The sequence below is a fragment of the Lagopus muta genome, chromosome 26, assembly GCF_023343835.1.
Source record: "Lagopus muta isolate bLagMut1 chromosome 26, bLagMut1 primary, whole genome shotgun sequence".
Taxonomy (NCBI): Eukaryota; Metazoa; Chordata; class Aves; order Galliformes; family Phasianidae; genus Lagopus; species Lagopus muta.
The window spans coordinates 3,050,882-3,071,126 of record NC_064458.1 but is presented as its reverse complement, the minus strand read 5'-3'; the positions used below and the strand labels follow the sequence as shown (position 1 = coordinate 3,071,126).

The 20,245-nt window shown below is 53.0% G+C and overlaps 1 protein-coding gene across 1 annotated transcript in view; it reads right to left on the bottom strand.

Annotated features, from left to right (window-relative positions):
* Nucleotides 1–854: 854 nt before the first annotated feature.
* ADAMTS10 (ADAM metallopeptidase with thrombospondin type 1 motif 10) overlaps nucleotides 855–20,245 on the bottom strand; it is a 49,017-nt gene continuing 29,626 nt past the window's right edge. The window contains exons 9-25 of the mRNA XM_048927917.1: nucleotides 19,919–20,024; nucleotides 19,637–19,783; nucleotides 17,820–17,961; nucleotides 15,010–15,117; nucleotides 13,466–13,611; nucleotides 13,139–13,202; nucleotides 12,347–12,449; nucleotides 8,891–9,024; nucleotides 8,459–8,582; nucleotides 8,014–8,094; nucleotides 6,339–6,502; nucleotides 5,799–5,925; nucleotides 5,055–5,184; nucleotides 4,689–4,893; nucleotides 4,108–4,284; nucleotides 2,866–3,022; nucleotides 855–2,530 (exon numbers count right to left, since the gene is read on the bottom strand). Coding sequence (XP_048783874.1) covers nucleotides 2,421–2,530; nucleotides 2,866–3,022; nucleotides 4,108–4,284; nucleotides 4,689–4,893; nucleotides 5,055–5,184; nucleotides 5,799–5,925; nucleotides 6,339–6,502; nucleotides 8,014–8,094; nucleotides 8,459–8,582; nucleotides 8,891–9,024; nucleotides 12,347–12,449; nucleotides 13,139–13,202; nucleotides 13,466–13,611; nucleotides 15,010–15,117; nucleotides 17,820–17,961; nucleotides 19,637–19,783; nucleotides 19,919–20,024 — 2,225 coding nt within the window. The 3' untranslated portion in view covers nucleotides 855–2,420. The remainder of the gene's footprint in view (nucleotides 2,531–2,865; nucleotides 3,023–4,107; nucleotides 4,285–4,688; nucleotides 4,894–5,054; nucleotides 5,185–5,798; nucleotides 5,926–6,338; nucleotides 6,503–8,013; nucleotides 8,095–8,458; nucleotides 8,583–8,890; nucleotides 9,025–12,346; nucleotides 12,450–13,138; nucleotides 13,203–13,465; nucleotides 13,612–15,009; nucleotides 15,118–17,819; nucleotides 17,962–19,636; nucleotides 19,784–19,918; nucleotides 20,025–20,245) is intronic.

Sequence of the window (20,245 nt, the reverse complement as noted above, 5' to 3'; positions counted from 1 at the left end):
TTTTTCTGGGTGGGGGAGAGGAGGAGGGCGTCTCCCTGCTGCTGGAGGGCCTTGGGGTGGCCCTGCCCAGTGTGTCCCCAGTGCCACTGCCAGTGGGTTCTGAGGTCATCTTATGGGATGTGGGTGGTGCTGATGGATGCTGCCTGGATCCAGGGTGCTCAGAGCCTCTGCAGAAACTTTTCTCCCACTGTGGGGTACAGTGTGATGTGTTTGTGTTGGGGGATGCTCTGCTTCAAGGTGGATTTAGCAGCGAGATGCTTTGGGTTGGTTGTTGCTTCCTTTTTTTAGGTCTTTTGGATCAGATGGACCACAAATGAGGAGCATTTTGCCTGAAGCTGTTTCAGAGCCCTCCCTGGCTGCAGTGTGTGGGGGATGAGAGCAGGGCTGCCTCCCATCTCACATCCCCTGCATTGCACTGCTTCATGCCTCAGGAGGCAGGAATGGGAAATGCCATTAAAACTGTCACTGTGGGAAGGTAAATGCTGGGGCTGAAATCTGCTCAGCTGGGCACCAACACAGCATCTCTGCTCCATTACCCACTCTTATTCCATCTCTTGCACTGCCAGTTCCTGAAAAAAACCCCCTCTAAAATCCCAAACCAGCCTCAGTGATCTCCTCATACCTTGGGATCTGCCAAGGAGAAGTTGGTTCCTTCATATCATGCAGCAGCTCTGGGCAAACCCCCAAACCTGATGTGGTCCCTTGGGATGCGGGGAACCCCTTAGAACCTCTTTTTGTGCACAAATCCCTCTTCCAGCATCAGCAAAGCAGCATCACAGCTGGGGGGGGGAAGAGGGGGGGGCTGCCCAGGACTGAGGCTTTCCAGTGGAGAAATAACACTGGGACCAGAAGCTGCACCTGGGATCGTAGCTACTCCTTTATTATAAATCATGCCGTTACGTCGCTCCTCCTCAGAGTTAGTATTTTAAACACTTTTTTTTCATTATATATATCTATATAAAAAGGTGAAAACACCCCCTCCCAAAATGTCAGAATGGAGCTTTGCACTGGGAAGGAAGACAAACCCACACCTGCTCGCCAGCCAAAGGGAATTGCTGAGCACCAGAGAAGCTGCAATCAGCTCCGAGCAGGGAAAAATACAGACAGGAGAGGAACACGTCAGGGCTGGAGGGGTCTCCTCTGGGAAAAGGGGCTGACCCTGCACCCTGCACCCTGAGGATGACCTCCATGGAGAACAGAGCATGGCCTGGGACAAGGTTTCTCCTCTTTGTGATGCCAGAAAGGCCCCAAAATAATACTAGTAACAAGAAGCATATGCTTGGTACATTGCAAATTCGGATCTTCTCCTGCAGGCTGCTATGGCCTGTGGAGACGGGTGGGTTTGGCCAGGAGGAGGGGAACTGGAAGAATGTTAACCTGCTCTCTTCTCGTGGCTGGAGGTCTCCTGGGGGTGGCATTGGGATTGGCACCCTGAGGGGCACGCAGTGAGATGCCAGCGGAGGCAGAGCACCATTGGAGGCAAAGCACCTTTGGAGGCAAAGCACACTTAGAGGGAAAGCACCTTCAGAGGCCACGGCATTCTCTGGGGAGGAGCCAGCCAGGGCCGGGCACAGATTTATCCCACTTCATGGCTTGGCCATGGGGACACTGTGGCCATGAGTTCTCCTCCTGTATCCTCCCTGGCTTTCTTCTTGCAGCCCAGCACATCCTTGATGCCCCATAAAGGATCGTGCAATCCTGAGCATGCCTCAGCCCTGACAGCTTGTGCTTTGAGGTGCCTCCAGAATAAAAAAATAGTCATAATAGTGACAAGGGCTTTTAGGAAAAATAGAGGGAAGCCCCAGTCGAAGTAGGCTGTTAAGAGAGTTGGAAGAACTCCCTCTCCCAGTTAAACTGGTGTCACTGCTCCGCTCACTGTTCTCCATCACCCTCTGCAGGTCCCAAGGTGATGGGGTGCAAATGACGAAGCCAACAGCCCTGCTCCCACCCCGCACCCCAAGGCAGCTCATCTCCATCCAGCACCCAGAAGCACATCACCCGTGGCACCTGAAAACTCGTCCCCGTGTCCCCAGCCCTCGGGATGTGGGAACTTCGGTACCTGCAGGACCTGGGTCCGCTACAAAATAAATAACAGTCTCAGAATTTCAAGTAATGTCCCTGCTGCCGCGCTCTGCCCAGCTTCTCCCTCTCCCACCACGTTGACCTGCTCCTCTCGCGCTTGGCCGTGGTCTCTGCAGCAGCCAGCAGTGGTTTAACTGGGATCCTGCCGTTGGGATGCTCGGGGACGAAAGGTGCGTGTCTTTGGGGGACAGGTGGGGTGACGCCGGCTCCCTCTGGAAGCACGATCAGTGTCTGTGTTGGACCCAGGGGAAGGTTCCCGGGGCGAGAGGAAGGGCCTGGCTCGGTGGCCCTCTGGCACACCTCTTGCCTTCCAGTTTTCCCGTGGGGTCACCGTGTTCCTAGTGCCCCTGGCATGTTTTACAGCACATCTGTCGGAAGTAGGTCCGGCTGCAGAACTTGAACTTCAGGACAAGCGGGCAGTAGGCCACCTTGTTCACATCCTTGCATTCTGGATGGGTCACAAAACAGAGTGGAGTTACAGATGAGCCCAGGATGAGGAGCCCCGTGCGGTGGCTTTTACCATTCCCCCTCAAGCTCCTGCAGTCCAGCTCCCATGGGCTGTTTGCTATGGAGCAGCAGAATGTGTTGGTGCTCAGAAAGATACCTCTCTGTTACTTCACCAATCATGGTCATGGCGACCAGTTTGGCCTTGGCCTACAAGGTACAGCGTTGAGTGTACCCCATAGCCTCACCCCACTGCACCCAGAGCTGTGCCTCTGTACCCTGTGGCTTTGAAGCTGGTGGGGCTCAGAGCTTTTCCCCCAGTCCCACTGCCTCCCTTACCTTCAGGGTTGTCTGTGGGTCCTGACTCGCACTTGGTCTCACACTGCTGCATGCCGGGGGGCTGCAGGGTCTCCAGGCAGTCGCTGGAGGGCTGCCCGGTGTGAGCCAGGCATTGGACGGATCGTCGCTGCTGGCCAAGGCCACAATGTGCAGAGCACTGCCGGGGAAGAACACAACACTGTGATGTGGGGGAAGAGGGCCCAGCAGCTCCCAGGAGGTGCAAGGGGTGCTTGAAGCAATTGTTCCTTCTCTTGGCAGCAGTGGCACAGCTGAGAGCTCCAGTCCTGCTTCCCAGAATCTTGATCCAAGGCTCCAGGGTTCTCTGCAAGAGTCTGTCCATGCAGCCTTGACCCACTACCCCTTCCCAGACCTCCTGTGCTCCCAAGTCAAAAGGGATGCCAGCATTGCCATGCTGGAGGGAACGATGGTAGCCTCACTTGCAGCCATTCCAGCACACCATTGTGTCCCAGGGATGAGCTGTGTCCCACACAGGGACAGCTGAGCTTGCAGTGACCGCCAGGTGTCCTTGTGGTTGCACACGCACTGAATTGTGCCTAGACACCTGCTGTGCTGCTGCCATGTTCCAGCTATGGTCATACTGTCACAGCGTGTCCCTTTACCCTATAGCTTGGCTGGGAGGGTGCTGGTACATTTGGGGCTCAGTCTTTGACAGTGGGTTTGTGCCTGCTCCATGTGCACACAGAACAAGGGATGTCTGTGCCCCAGGGTCACTGAGCTCTCTCTGATGACATTGTGTAGTCCCCAGGACGTGAATGAGGGGTGGGCAGCACCCAGTCCCACTGCCATGGCAGGACACCCCTCCTTGTTGGGTAGCAGTGAGGTTTGAAGCCATAGATCTAAGGGATAATGGGCCGGTGGGGGGTTCAGAAGTTTGCCAAATGTGCCATGTGGAGGTGGCACTTGGCCCCTTTATTATTATTACTTTACATTTTTATTTTTTTAAATTTTGCTTTAACCCACCTTCACCTTTTGTGCTGCAGAGCAGCTGGAACGCTCAATCTCTACCTGGCTGGAGGGGAGAGAGCACTGCCAACCTGGCAGGGGACACTCAGAAATTCATGGCACATTCTGCAAATGCCTCAGGGCATCCCTCCAGCCAGCAGGGCTGGGAGATGTGGGGACAACTCTATGTCACGCTGACATGTTGATAGCCATGCCACCAAGGGCATGGGTAAAAGGCTCACGTGGGATTTGTGGGGATAAGGGAGGGAGCATCCATACCTCTCCCCACTCGCCGGTCACCCAGCGTGGGGGTGGGCAGCGTCGCAGGTTGCACCTCATGCTGGTGGGGGGTTTGGAGCCCTCGGGGCACTGGGAGGTGGGCAGTGTTGCACTGTGGTCGCCGCTCTTGCAGAGCACGATGCGGTGGCGGAAACCTGGCCCACAGCTTGGGGTGCACTGCAGGGAGGAGACATGAGTGCAATCAAGACGTGCAACAAGGAGCAGAGAGAGTGGTAGCATTGCCCACCAATGTTCCTGTCTGCTAAGCTGCAAAAGGACAACTCCCCATGTCACTCTCTCCATGGGCAGCATCACCAGTGGTGATGGGTGGTGATGCACTGGAACAGGTTGCCCAAGGAGGCTGTGGATGCCCCATCCCTGGAGGCATTCAAGGCCAGGCTGGATGTGGCTCTGGGCAGCCTCGGCTGCTGGTTGGTGATCCTGCACATAGCAGGGGGTTGGAACTGGATGAGCACTGTGCTCCTTTTCAACCAGGCCATTCTATGATTCTATGATTCTACCCCAGTGACTTACACCATCCTACATCCTTGGGCAGCTGAGAGCAGTGGATGAGCACTTACCTCAGACCAGTCCAGAGCGACCCATTCTGGAGGGCACGTCTGGTTATTGCAAGGCTCCAGCATCTTTGGCCGTGGTTGGGTGCAGGAGGCATCATCCAAAGTCTTCTCTTCAGTGGCAGAGATCTTACGCTTGCAAAAGACACTGCGTGTACGGACGCCCTCATTGCAACTTCGGCTGCATTCGGACCAGTTCCCAATCACCCAGCTGGGGATAGAGAGAAAAGCAAAGATGGAAAGGGCGCAAAGCAGACATCTCCCCAGGCAGCGTCATCCTTAGGGACTGCAGCAGAGGACTGTGACTTGGGAGGGGCAGAGGGGAGGATTTCACCTTCTTCCATCCATGCTCCCTCCACCTGTGGTACTCACGCAGGGGCACACGGCTCGGTGTTGCACGGCCTCTGCCGCTCCAGCATTTTGGTTTCAGGGCTACAGAAATGGTTGGAGACTGTTGAGCTGTCGGAGAGTTTCCTGCACACGACAGATTGGATCTGGCTGCCTGCCGAGAGAAGGAGGCAATGGGGTGAGACCAAGGCTGAGGATTGAGCTGAGCCAGGCTGCAGGCGCTGCCACTTGCTGCACCTTATCAACCTGGAACGTTTTTCTCTACTCCTAATCAAGGCTTCCTTTGCCTCCAGCATCTCCAAGAGAGCTGTGCAGACAGCATCCAGCAGAGCTTGTGGAGGAGGTTGGAACTAAATAATCTTTATGGTCCGTTTCAACCTAAGCCATTCCACTCTTCTATGATATTGCCCTTGAAAAATATCCTAGACTTTGTCTTTTGACACCTCTCAGGAAGAACTAGTGGGCACAGTTGGCAGAGGAGATGGAAACATCAGCCTCAGTTGGTGTCCAGCAAACAAGAGCAGGTCAGGGGCCTTAGCTTTAAGCGGGAAACATTATTAGGCTTTGCTTTTCAAGGGCTCTCCATTCTCACTCTCATCCAGGCTCTCCATAGCCACTGAGATGGACTACAAGACCTTCAGAGGTCCCTTCCAACTCAAATGATTCTACAATAAGACCTGATGCAAACCCTTGTGTCAGCCCCCATGGGAAGCAGCCCAAGGGATCCAGGGGAAAGCTTCCCTCTGCTGACACCAGGTCAAACCTCACCTCCTGCACACAGCACTGAGCACTTGGTCCACGGGGTGTAGTGCCATGAGTACTGGTTGGATGCATCTCTGCTGATGGGAGCATTGAACTTGTACCGGATCCCCTGCAGCTCTGTCCTCACGAGGACCTGTGGAGAACACATCAGTGCCACAGAATCCAGCATGGCTGTGGTTGTTCTGATGGTGCCCCCAAGCCCCAGTGTCTTGTCTGGAATTCAGGGTGGCTGAAGTCTCTTCCCTTCCCTCTTTCAGCCCCGTCCATCATGAACATAGCAACCACCAGAGGTGACATTGGAACAGGCATGAAGGTGACATAATCAGAGAACAAGATTCTGTGCACTCTCAAAATGAGTATTTCCATATCTTGGCAGATTAAGGGATGGAGACCTGAGAATTTAGTGCAATTTACCTTTGATCCCTGCACCCCTTTTACACCGAGCAGCAAGGACAGGGGCTGGTTATCTCTAATTCCAATGTAGACACCACAAAGTCCCTTTAGACAAGGTCTGGGGGGGGCACAAAGGAATGTGCTGTTACCAACCATGACAAAGAGGGTGACATTGGTGGGCCCCAGGGCCTCCAGGGACTCAGGCTCGTCTGGGGATCTCCTGTAGTGGAAGGTGGTGCCTGCGATGTCGAAGCGTCGTGGCGGGTCGATGGAGAGCTTCCCATTGATGTAGTAGTCACCAGAATCACCTCTCAATGCTGCCAGGACAGGGGAGCCAGAGTCAGCAGGAAGGCAAAGCACATGCCCACATGAAGAGAGGAGAGGAGAGGAGAGGAGAGGAGAGGAGAGGAGAGGAGAGGAGAGGAGAGGAGAGGAGAGGAGAATTAAACTTGGAAAAGACCACTAAGATTACCCAGTCCAACAAACAACCACCACCAAGCCCACTAACCATTTTCCTCAATGCCACATCTCCATGGTTCTTGAACATCTCCAGGGATGGTGACCCCACCACTCTACTGAGCACCTTGTTTCAATGCCTGCCCACTCTTTCAGAGAAGAAATTGTTCCTAACATCCAACCTGAAACTCTCCTGGTGCAACTTAAGGCCGTCACCTCTTGTCCTACATGTACCCATATCCACATGCACCCAACATCCAACATCTCATCTGCCTGGCTCAGAGCATTGTTATGTGGGAGGATCAATATACTCAGCCTCATTTTCCACAGTGGGAACAGGTGGGATCATAGAATCATTAAGGTTAGAAAACACCTCTATGATCATCTGGTCCAGCCATCAAATGATGCTGCAGGGAGCTGGACCAGCTGCTAGGGGCAGTGATGGGACACATGGCAGTGGAACAAGCTGTGGCCAAGAAGGCAGGCTCAAATCCAGCTGTGCACACTGGATCAGGGCTGCTGGAGAAGGCAAGTAGCCCGGCTGCGATTGCTTATGAGAGGCACTAGAGGGAGACCGGCACTCGCCCACATTCCCATGCTCTGCCTCCGACACATCTGCGTCCACATCTGCCTCACCCCTGCCCTCACCGCTGGCACTGTCATCAGGGACAGAAAGGAAGTTCTGTAGTACTGAGGATAAAGGATGCTCCCTCTCTTCCCACCCGGGGTGCATGGACAGTCCTCGGTGGCAGCAGCAGAGAGACATGAGCTTGGGCTGTGCCTCCAGCGCACAGAAATCCAGCTTGAATGAACACGAGGTGTCCTCAATTTACCTGGAGCATCTCTGAACCAAGAGAACTGTCCTGGGGGGCACAGCCAGGGGACCCCACGGCCACCTTCCCCTGACCCAGCTTCAGGAGAGCTGCTGGGGGGAACTCAAGCACCTTGCCCACCCTTCTTTGATTGGCACACATCACACAAAGGACAGAAAAGGAATACAAGGCAAAAGAAAAAAGCCCATTGCAAAAAAAGCGAGCTGGAGCCTGGCTGGAAAGTGAAGCCCGAGGAAAATATGAGAAGGTCTATTTTTAATCCCCAGCCCAACATGCTGGCAGTAGGGGGAACGCCAAGGAGCCCCAGGCAGTGCCAAGTGGGGTGCAGGGTTTGCTCAGTGTTATGCTGCTGTGTGGTGAGCACAGGATGGAGGCAGAGCTGCAGAGAGCTGTGGCTGAGTCAGGACAAGAATCCCTGCTAGCAAACCCCACTGCTCTCCTATGCCCATGCACCAAGCCAGGACCTCTGCTAATGACAGGGCTAAGGGCTGGCCAAGCAGAGTCTGGTTGGGATTTCAGCATCTCCCAGCCCTCCTCACCTAGGTAGTTGATGGAGAGGTTCAGCTCCCGAATGTCGATGTGGACGGAGCCCTTGGGGATCTGGATCACCTCCTCGTAACCTGCAAGACACCACGGGGTGGTGAGCAGGGGGCTCAACCTGCGAGCCCACAGCCAGCCCCATCCCATCAGCAGTGCATGTCACCTGTTACCTGGGGATTAAAACACAAAATGAGATGGTGGCAGAGCAGAGGTGCTTATTTAGCCACCTTCTGCAATTAAACAGAACGGGAAGGGGGGCAGGAACTTGGAGCCAGGCACCTGGGTGCCAACTGTCATCAGAGGGGAGCAATGCACTCCCTGATTTCAGCCCTTCCCACTGTTTCCCTGGGGCGTCCTTCCCTGTCCCATGTGTCCCCAGGAGCTGGTGTCACCAACATGGCCATGGTGAGCCATGGTGGGTGATGCTGGCTGCCTGCTCCCTACCTCCCTCCGGCAGTGACTGGTTGAAGATGCCCTCAATAGTCTCACAGGAGCTGCCATCTCCCCCACACACACGGCACTTGTCTTCCTTGGCGTCAGAGCCCAGGACACGGTCACAGCCCACATGCTGGAAAAGGAGCAGTGCAATATTAGCCATCCTGGTGGGGCCCTGAAGCCCACTCCCAAACTTAATCATGCTATGAATCTATTATTCAATCCTTTAACATCCCCCAGCTTGGATAGGTAGTGGGGGTTGCAGCGATCCAGATGCAGACCTTGCTCTTGGCTTTGTTGAACCACATGAGGTTTTCCTGGGGGCACTGCTCGAGCCTGCCCAGGTTTCTCTGGATGGCATCGTGTCCTTTGGGCATGCCACCACACCACAGTGTCATCGGTAACCATGCTGGCCCTGCCCTCACACTAAGCCTGTCCCACCTTGCATTCCCCATTGACGCAGATGTCGTTGGAGTCCTGCCGGCACGGCGTCCCATCCACCACAGCTGCAGCTCTCTCCGTGTAGAAGTTGAAGCCCTCGGCCAGGCAGTTGAGGGAACAGGCTTTCACCCCTCCTAGGAAAGATGCTGAGGTTTAAATGATGTCAAAGGAGAGAAAGAAAAGATGCAGAGAGGCAGACCTCGCCCTCGGCCTCCTCATGGCCTCATCCTGCTTGTCACCCGGGTGCTCAGGATGACATCCCTGCCATGCAGAGGGACCCACAGCAATACCTAGACATTGTATGGACCAGTAGCAAGGTGAGACCCCCCTGAACTGGACACCAAAACATGGTGATACATTTATCTTCCTGCCCATCCTAGGAAACATGGGCAGTATGTGACAGGGAAGGAAACAAACTGACCTGCTCTTATGTGGTGTCAGTCACTTCTGGGTCACCTGGCACGTTGCAAAGGCTATTGAGACCCTTGAGTCCATTTTACAGACAGGAAAGTTGAGGCAGCAGCTCATAAGAAATTTGTCCAGGATCACCCCAAAGGCTGGAACTAAACAGCCTATGTCCACCCTTAGTTCCAGACCATATGGCCAGAGGAAGCTTTTGTTTCTGTTCAGAACTGATGGGAACTGAGCCCTTCCCAGCAAAGAAAACTACAGCAAGATGAGGAGGAGGGGGAAGGATGCTCAAGGTGGGCACCAGCTAAGGAAGAAGGCTGGGTCTGTGGATATTGCCTTATGGTGCTTGGGAACAGGACTGGTTAGGGAGGAAAGAAGCTGGGAGCAGAGAACTGAGCAGAGAAACTTCCTCTGTGCTATCTTTAGATTTTACTGAACTGGCCAAAGAGGACCCCAGCAGAGAGAAGCATCCCCAGATCTTGGCAGTTTGCTCCTGCAGGCACTGGAGGCGGTCATGAGCTGCCTGCCAGAGCTGGGAAGCCCCTACACTGCAGCAACCGAAATCTTCTAAATCTGCAAATCGTTATTACACATCAAAGGGGCAGATGGAGGGGAGGGGTGGCCCAGCTGTGCCTGGGAGCACCAAAACGCAGCTGGGGGGGGGGGGGGGGGGGGGGAAGGGGAGGAAGAGTAAACTGGGGGGAGGGAGGAGCAGGAGGAGACAGGAGAGGGGAATTCAGCTGCTTGCAGGCATGCTGTGGAGCAGGATGCCTGGGCAATCCCCTGGAGAAGGTGCTCCATTGGCCCTCCCTATGGAAAACCAACTTCTGCTGCACCCTTGCAGCACCAGAGCCACCACGGAAGACAGTGAAAGTGTGACCCAGAAAACTCACAGATCTCAGTGCTCAGTGGAATGAGCAGTCCATGGTCTGTAAGAGCGGGATCTGCTGTGGGTACCGACCTTTACCTGCTGTGCTGTGCCTCCAAGGATACTTTGTTCCTCCTGCCTGCTCTGTCCCATAGTAGAATTAAAGCGCATTACAGTTTCTGATGAGCAATCTCCTGTTTTCTGCAAGCCCCTGCTCCTCGCCAGCCCTCTCCCAACCCTGTAAGCCATTCCTCCCTCCCTTGGCTCTTGCATCCGCCAAGAGCAAAATGAATAACTAAGCGAATAAAACAAAATAAACAAACAATTAAAGCCGCATTCCATGAGGTATCTGCTGACTGCTGAGCTCTGAAAGGCTGAGCTCAGCACTTCTCGCTGGGGCTGCCTTTCGTTCCTGGGGTCTGAGCTGCAGCACCGTCATAAATCACCACCAGGAAAGCACCGTGTGGCCCCATGGAGAACTCAACCTCAGTCCACAGTGTCTCTGTGGCTGACACCAGGCTTCAGTGGATGGCTTGGTCCCATCCCAAAATGCCCATGGGACTGGTGCCCTGTGTGCCTGGGATGTTTCCCATCCAGGAAGGGACATCACTGTGAGCCTGATGGGTGAATGGCATCCTCACACTACTGTGTGTTTCAGCAGCAGGGTGGCTGCAGGGTGCAGTGGCTGAGCTCAGCTGGGGAAGAGGCTCAGCCAGAGTGCTGAATGTTTCCTGGTATATGGACATATGCTCCAAAACATCCTGCAGAACAGCGACGTTACCAGCAGAAGGGCAGGTGAGTGTCTGTGCTGCCACATCACTCACACTTGGGCAAAGAATTTGTTGGGGTAGGGGACAGGAATGGCCCCCTTAGTGCCGCCGTGATCCCAGCTCATCCAAGGGCCCAGCATGAGCAGCCCATGCTGTTCACATCAGTAGAAGCTGCTTGGTGCTGGGTCCCAGAAACAAGGAACACACCACTTCCAGTCCCTTACTTGTAATGCCTGCATTTCCTTTCCTGCACCCCTGCATGGGAAGACAGTGTTATCCTCTGATACCAAATAGTAAATGTGAAATAATGCAGCTCCTTGTGACCATCACCCAAAGCCAACCTGGAGATTTGACAGGAGGAAGTCCCACATCCCTTCAAGACATGGCTGTGCCAACACTCACAGCCTCCCAGGAAGAGGACACATTTCATCACCTTATTTTATGGGAGGGGAAGCAGTGAGAGGAAGGGGCTAATTTGAAAGCCAAAGCAGAAATCATTTGGGGCCAGATTAAAATACAAAGGCTGATGTGCAACTGGGAAACCATCCCCTGGGTTCAGATCACTGGGGAAGAAAGAGGTCTGAGCAAGGGCAGCTCCAGCCGCAGGGTTATCTTCCACCTTGGCATCCATTGGGGTCTTTGTGTGACTGACTGCTTTGCAATTTTATTACATTTTTATTGATCCATCCCCTGCAGCCTCAGCACATCTGCTCCGGCTGCAGGAGCCCTGCTGGGAGGTGTGCTTATTTACACAGCTGTGAAGGATTTCCCCAGTCAAGTTCATTAACTACAAGAAGGAGACGTGCTGTTCTTTCTCATTATTAAGAGATTTCTGCCACAGAGGCCTCCACCTACCCCCTCTCCTTGCTAGACAGGCAGGACACATGGGGACTGACCTTGGAAAGGGGGAATTCTGCAGGATCCCTAAGTTTGGATCCCTTCTGCTTGGGTAAGAGCTGAAGCTCTACCTGGTGGTGAAGGTGGAGCTCTCCCCTTTGTCTCCTTCATCATGTACCAGGGAGAGGGTCCTGAACTAAACAGAGTGGTACTTTGCATTGCTTTAGCAACTCATTTTTTTGGTCTCTGTATTTGTTCACTTGGTAATTGAGAGTCAGTCTCAAGGAAAGCAGCTTAACAGCTCCCATACTGCTGGTTCTACCAGAGGAAAGATGTTGAAGAGTAATTGCACAGAGCTGAGTGATGCAGGATGGGGGCATGACAGAACAGTCTGCTGAGCAGCCTAGCAACCTGCAGCACACAGCTTGCAGGACCTGTTCTCAAAGAGATGGTGACCTACTGCCCACTAGAGGACTTGGACCACAGCACCTGCCCTGGAAGAGATGGGGGACCCAACGCACCGCATGGCTCTGCTCCAGTCCTGGGATGCTCCAAGCAGCACTCACTCACCTCCCCGGTATGTCTTCCAGGTGTAGTACTTCCCTCGGAAGGGGACATTATCAAACTCAGCACACTGCAGCTCTCGGAAGTCCTGGGACCCTGGCGGGCAGTCCTGCAGCCACAGAGACGAGCACATAGGTGAAGCACTGCCTTACTGCTAGGGTGCTAGGTGGCTGCAGGTCCAGCAGTGATAGCACCAGTAATTTGAGATGGACACCAGCTCTGACCCCTGCCCAATGCTGTAGGATGGCAAAAGGCATCAGGGAAGCATCTTATTTCCTAACTACAAGCCCATGGACATTAAAGCTGTAATTTCCCAGTTTCAAAGCTGAATTATGTAACCCTGCAACACAGTTGTTTCTCTTTGTTCCCTCTGAGGTCTAACGCCCACCCCGGGGAAGCCAGGTGCTGTACTGGGGTTTTGGGAGACTGCTGGGCTTGCACTCACAGAGTGCAAAGCAACCGCTGCTGTGGTGGTGCTGAAAGCCTCTGATCTTTTCCTTGTTATCTTTTGGGGCCCCTTTTTGATGCCAAAGCCCCTTGAGCATGTAACACCAATCTGCCCTTTGAACCAGGTGGTGCAGACGTGCTCCGTCCTGCTTGGTTCTTCCCCACTGCCGCCAGCACAGCATGCTTCACCTCCCCCAGCCCCACAGCCCAGCAGTCCCATGGCAGTGCCTAACAGCCCAGAGCCATGCAGAAGGCTCACTGCTGCCTCCATACTGCAGCACAGTGCTCTCTGCCCACGTCAAAGCTCTGTTGACCCCTTGGCATTCCTCTATGTCAGCCTGACGTACTCACATCGGTGTTACAGGACCGATAGCGTTTCCGCTCCCCCAGGCAGTACTTCCCTCCGATTGTAGGCCTGGCAAACAGGGAATAAGAGGAAAAAAGCAGCTCAGGACAGCCAAGCCAGCATTGGTGGCAGACGGCTGCCCCAGGCCAGCATTGGTTGGACAGCATGGATACCTACGGGAACACCAAAGCTTCCACTACAAGGACAGGTTCTGCCTGGAGGAATTTGCATGCCTAACTGCCAGCATGCAGTGGGATTGTCTGAGCAGCTGTCACCTTCCCCACTGACCCAAGCATCTAGGACAAGGCATGGCCACGTGCACGCACACCTACCGCGGGCTGTCGCAGTGCCGGACGGAGGAGGACACACCGCCGCCGCACGTCCTGCTGCACTCACCCCAGGATGACCAGGATCCCCAGGCACCGTCCACACCCTCCGGCCGGGTGCCAAAGGGCACACATTCCCTCTTGTAGCACCACTGGGGAGAGACAGAGCTTCAAAGACCTTGAGAACGACACGCTCTCCTTCTCCCAGATAGCTCCCTAGCCTCCTCTGGACACAGGAGGGCTGGGATCAGACTTGATCCCACGAAATTTGAATTCTAGGCTGTACTGGCCTCAGAGCCATGTTTGCCATCACATAGAGCACTCACTTTCCCTGGGCATCATTTAGTCTGAGTCACAGCATCACCATCTGTATGCGCTGTGTACTCGGAGATAGCAAGGGATGCTCATGCGAACTTGTCTATGAAATATTTCCCTTGGACCTGGAAAGGATCCTGCACCCCCTGGAGTCAACAGTGATGCAAGGAGCAGGATACTGCCAGACCCGCTGCTGTTCTCTGGGCACCATGCCAGACACAGCGTCTCAGGGGCTGAGATAATCCCAGGAAGGAAGAAACTGCTGTGTGCTCCTTCCAGGGGCTGATAACCCACCCTGGAGCTACTGGCACAGCTTCTCCCGGCTCCTTTCAAGCCAGGCTCTCTGCAGGCAGCACAGTCTGCAGGGAATAATAAACCTCCCAGGATGGCTGGCTGCTTACACGGCAGCACATTAGCAAAGGTGCAACCACATGCAGAGCATGCACAGCCCTTCTGGTGTCCCTGCATGGAAGCACAGGGACTGCTGGTGCAGGATGCACACTCTAGTCAGAAAATAATCAGTAGTAAGTGGGGGGAAACAGAAATATTTGAAAGTGACAAAAGCTGGTAGAAAATCACTAGGAGAAAAAGATTGTTCTTGTACATGGTGAATTTTGAGCAGCAGGGACGTTCAGCCCCAGGAGCTGCCTAATCCCTTTCGATCTAATTTCCAGTAAAGCTAAGAGAACTCTAAAGGAAAATGTGTTTCTCAAAGCCATCCTGCACACGAGCTTCTTCAGCTTCTTAAGGATCTGATTTTTTCCCTCAATTTCTTGGGAATTATTTTTCCTCTAGTGGAAAAACATGAGTCCGTTTTATGGTGGATATCCCAGTCCTGATTCTCCATTGTCCCAAATATTGCACATAGGCTGCAAAGGCACTGGGAGTCATTAACGCTTTGCTTTAATAATTTCACACTCACTTTATGCTGGTGCAAATGAGGGTCAGAGGTGCAGGGAAAGAAGAGAGATGAACAATTCTTAAGTCAAAACTCACTTTCAAAATAAATGGCCATGGAAAATCCTATCTTCCCCTCTCAGCAGAGCATGAAAAATGGTCTGATATTTGAGTGTGCTCAGGGGTCCTGGTGGTCCTTGGCACAGCTGGGTTCCCATTGTGCAGGGAATGGTGGGTGCTCTTGTATCAGCTTTGCACTCCCCAGTAACCACAGTTATCACTGGACAAGGGATTCACCCACCCACTGCCAACTCGCCTTGTGCCCTGGGCTTCCTTACCCCCTTCTCAATGGTGTTGGTTTGGCAGATGGTCCCCTCTGCAGCAGGGATGCTGTTGGTTATGCAGCGGTTGCTTTTACTCAGACACCATAACTCACTGCAGACCTCCTGGAAAGAGAAAGATTTTGGGGGAGAGAGGGGGAGGGAAGAAGAAAGAGACAAAGACACAGAGCCGAGGTCAGGATTCACCCCCTGCTGGGGCTGCAAGGCTGGGGCAATGCAGCAAGTCCCCTCCCCAGGGCTGGGGATGTTTCCTTTACTGGATCTTCATTGCAGAGGTCAAGCACAAGGACCCATCCTGCAGCACCCATCATGAGCATCCCCCTGCCAGATGGGTCCAGGTCTGCTTCAGAGGGAAGCTGAGGCTGCTTGGGAATGCAAGTGTAGCCCTTAAGGCCTCACATCACATCTGCTATCTTCTGCCAGCCTAACAGCCATGAAGGGAATACTCCTCTGGGGAGTTCAGAGCTGCTTTCAGAGCAGTCAAACCAATGCCAGATGCTGACAGAGCCCCTGAGCGGCTCAGAAGTTGGCATTTCTGCTTGCCTCTCTGCAAGGTCCTGGGTGCAGCTGGGTCCATGGAGTGGAAGGGGCTGGAAACTCCTGACAGGGGCTTTCCTGACCCATCCTGACTTCTCGGACAAAAAGCTTCCCTTGGTTGCTCCACTTGTCAATTCAAAACCCACCCAAACCGCAAGGCCATGGCAGACACCCTGCATATCCATTACAGCTGCAACATCAGGAAGTGCAGACCTGCTCTGCCCCTAACATCAGCCAGACTGGACTTCAACACCAGAAGACTGCAAAGCAACAGCTAAAAAGCAGAGCTGAGTCCCCTGCCACATTACTGCCCTGTTCCTACTCTTACTGAAGGAAGACTTTGGAAAACTCCCCTTTTCACAGAGATCTCCAGCACAGATGCAGTGACCGTGTGGCTGCCAGCTGGGCAACTGGGAATCCTCAGAGCTGGCACCAAGAGGGGTGAAAATGTGAGCCTAGGGCTCCTGTGCCTCCCACTCTTGTTCCTCGGTTTGCAAGGATAGGGTGGCACTGGGTGACCCGGTGAGAATGTGCCAATAGACCTCAGTTCTTAGACACAATGGAGTTTCGGTTCCTAACTCTTAGCACAAAAGCACAGCTTTGATGAAAGAAAAGACAATCTCTCTCCCAACTTAAAAAGGCATTGACCCCTTCATTGGATCATAGAATCATTAAGATTGGAAAAGACCTCTAGATCATCAGTTTTAGTTGTCAACTCATCACCACCATCTGCAGTAACCATGTCCCTAAAATACATTGCACTCCCAGAGCTATTACAACTATTGGGAAATAGGAACTCTTGCAGTCCTACTGTGACACCAACAGAATGGACATCTTAGCTCCACCAGTCATATCTCTTCACCCCATCATCATCAAGCCTATTAATAATCTGCTTTGTGCTAGCATGGAGATGGAGAAAGCCAGAAAATAAAGGGATGCTGACATGCTTGCACCACTGCCCTGCGGTTTGTTTTTATGGGACATGGGATGGGTGGATGTACACATTTACCCAGATTTATGTGCACTCACTTGAGCTCCTATGCCCTTTGGGTTACTCCCAAACACGCATGAAGGGCTGGGCTGGAAGGGTCATCTCAAGGACATCTTGTGCTTTTGTGATCCTTGTGTATATACAGGAAGAGCCTGACCAAGTTAAAAATGAGCTGGGAAACAGGCATGTAAACGTGGAAAACTTCCATTCCACTGCCTCTGATTGAGATGAGGAAGGGCTCTGACTGCAGTCAGTAGTGCAACTTGGACTTTTCCTACTTCTGCATCCATTCTACTTTCAGGGCACTCTGGGAAAGCCAAACTCAGGTGTCTGTTCACCAAGATGAGCTAGTAAGATCATTGGGAGGAGGTTTAGCATCAAGCCATACTACACATTTGAACACTTAGAGTGATAAATTGGTTCATACTGGATTACTTCAATGGCAAACAGTGGGCTTGTTTGCTCATGGGGATGGGCAGTGGGGATGTTGCAAAAGAAACTAAATCTGATCTGATCTGTAGTGTCTTATCCTTCTCCAGCTTTTCAGGGCTTGGGCTAGGGTGGATACACACACACGTGTGTCCATCAGAAAACACAGATGCTCACTGGTGGATCCTCTGCTTTCTTGAGGGGAAGGTGTTCAACTAGCCTTTAAGTGTACACACCTTCCACTTGCCACTATGCTCAGTCGGCAGTGTTCTGTATGTTAAATACAGCAAAACGTCAGGCTGAGACCCAGGAATCTCCTGAAACAATCTTTTCTTTCAGTGGTTTCTTGTATTCAGATCCCAGGGGATGACAGTGCAATGGGGATTTAGATGGGCAGCTCTCTGACACATCTACAGCACAATGCCCCACTTCCTTTGGAAGAGATAAGTTTCTCCTCCTAAGTTGGTCTGTGTAGCACAATGACTTCTAGTAAGAAGCACAAAAAGTACGGCTGTGTACTAAATCCCCAGTGACAGAGGAGTCTGGAAGTGGGGACTGCAGCTTGGGATACAATAGCAGCCCTTGGCATTCAACAGCAGCCAAGGCATAGGGCAAAGGCAAGAGATCCCATGGGATAATCTGATGGAAACTGGGCTGCAGCCAACCTCTGTGGATGTGAAATGACCTCCTCTGTCCTCTCCCAGGGAAGCAAGGTGGAAAGCTCACAGGGAACATGCAAGTGCCCCTCATTACAAGCAGGCTAGCAAAGCAGAGGAATGACCCCATGGATCTTTGCAGCCCCAATCCTCCACCCCCTGGGAACCGATAGTAAAGCAGGAAGGCTCTCTACCCCGTATTTACACTGGCGAGATTTAACTCCGTACTGGAAACGGCACTGCTCATCTGCATCGTAGGCCTGACCCGGAGCCACTGTGGGGTAGATAAAGTCTTGCTTGGGAGGAGCATTGTTCAGGCATAATCCCATCCCAGAGCTGGAAACAAAGAGAGGAGAATCAGAGTTTGGAAAAGCTTTTGGGAATGCACTGCAGGGAAGGAGCAGCAGCACACCTGGCTCTGCTTGGGGCTCAGCTCACACACGCTTGGCAGCTTTGGGGGGATAATTTTACTGCCCTGCGGTAGGGAAACCTCTGAGCACAATCAGTGCTAAGAAAGCACTCTGAAATCTTGCTGTCTGCATCCCCAGGGCTGGGTTTTGGGAAGCACTTTTGGCACATGCAGCTCTCAGAGTTTTAATCTCAATGTTTTGCAGGCTGCTGCCAGCCCCTGGCTGTCCTGCTTAAGTCCAGGTACAGCAGACCCCATTTGGCACGACATGGGTGGGTGCAAGAACCCTGTTCTGCTCGCAGAAGCAGGGGTTGGTGGTACTTCTGCCCTCCCACCATGTGGCTGCATAGCTGTGGCTGCTGGTGCTGAGCAAAGAGAGCCCCTGCTCTCCAAGCTCGTCCTTCTGCATGCCAGAACTTTGGAGGAACATCCAAATTTTGCAAGAAACACGCCTTTCCCTCCCTCTAGCTCACCGCTCAGAGCTCTCCTTAAATCAGAACCCGTCACCACTCCCCTGGCCCCATGTCCTGGGGTCTCATTCACACCACAGCTCTGGCATGGATGGGGCTCTCCAGGCTGTGATTTCCCATGGGGGCTGCCACAGATTTGCTGCTGTCCATGCTGAGACCTCAGGGTCACACAAGGACAACGGCCGCGATGTTTTCCTGACGTTCCTCATGCCTTGCCGTGCATCCAGGGGTCAAGGGCGAGGAGGGCAGATTTTGCTGTGGCCAAACATGAGCTGCGTGATGTGGAATGTGGTGATAAGCCATGCTGCTATGGCCAAGCTCTGTGGGATGGAGGGCAGCCCCTTGGGATGTCTGCCTTCGTGTTACAATGGCAGTATCACAGCTTTGGTCTGTGACCCTAAATGTCTGGTATTCAGACTGGCTCAAGCTTGCTCCTGCCACGATGATCTTACACACTGGCTTCTCTCATTTGTAATTTAAGTACTGCCCAGTCCTTCCATTAGGCAGTGCCTGTATCCTCCCACAGACCTCAGCAAAATAGATCCCAACTGCTTGGTTTTTGAGAAAAGCCCTGTGGAAGGCCTGAATTCACAGCAGAAACCCACAACAAAAGGTAACAATATCAAAACTCGGGGACTTAGGAGCCTAAATCCCTTCTCCTGGATCCTAAAGGTGCTTTGGACAAAAAACACCTGAAGTTGCTCATTCATCTCTAAACTCTCCTCCTCGGTGTCTGCAGAAGCTGCTTATGGGTGCAGCCCCAGCTCTGTCTCAGATCCTCCTTCCCCACCTTCCCTATGATTCTCAGCTGAACTTCAGCAACGTCTGAACGCCCCCAGAAGCTATAGATTTATGTGTGAAGTTTCTGGAAGTGTGGAAGCTAATTAAAGGTCTTACAGATGCAGGGTAAATAGAGTTAGCATCTTTAGCAGGAATGCCTAAAGGAAGGAAGGAAAGCACATGCCTCTTGGGACGGGGAGAGGTGCTGGGAGACAAGACAGTAGGTGCATGGACTGTGTGCTTTGCGGGCTTTTCTTTGGCTTCACCCACTCCTCACAAGGGATTGTGAGAGTCTGGAGGTGTGTACTGGTTGTGAGGTAGAAAGGAGGGCAAGATGACATGGATTCCTTACTCCAGAAAGCTGGTGATATAATCCCTGCTGCATGTAGACCATACGAAGGGGTTGGTTTTCATGGTGATGTGAGCAGCCATCAGCTTGGCCGTTTCTTGCCCGCGGGAGCCACAGCTGTTTCCAACCCCATCATGATTCATGCCAAACCTAGAAAGCCATACCAAAGTATTAGAGAGATGATAACCATAAGAAGGGTTTTGCAGCTCCTGTTGGCAGGAACAGACCAACAGGAACCTTTCTCCCCACTGGCTGCCCATGGGGACTCCTTGGCACGGTACTCACGTGTGGCCAATCTCATGGGCAATGGTGAAGGCTGTGGCCAGGCCAATGTCCTCATTGATGCTGCAGCTTCGTTCTCGTTCACACATGCCACCCACTGGGGCCAGGCCTAGGCAGATGGAGCAGTCACATAGAATAGAATATCCCTGGTTGGAAGGGATGGGGCATGGGTTGCACTGAGGGACATAGGGCCAGCACCAAGCAGCTGAGATAGGCATGGGTTATACTGGGGGACCTAATGGAGCACTTCATGCTCACTAACACTGAACACAGCCTTCTTAATAGCAAGTTTTTTCTTACTGGTTTCACTGGCTATTGGTGCGAAGACAC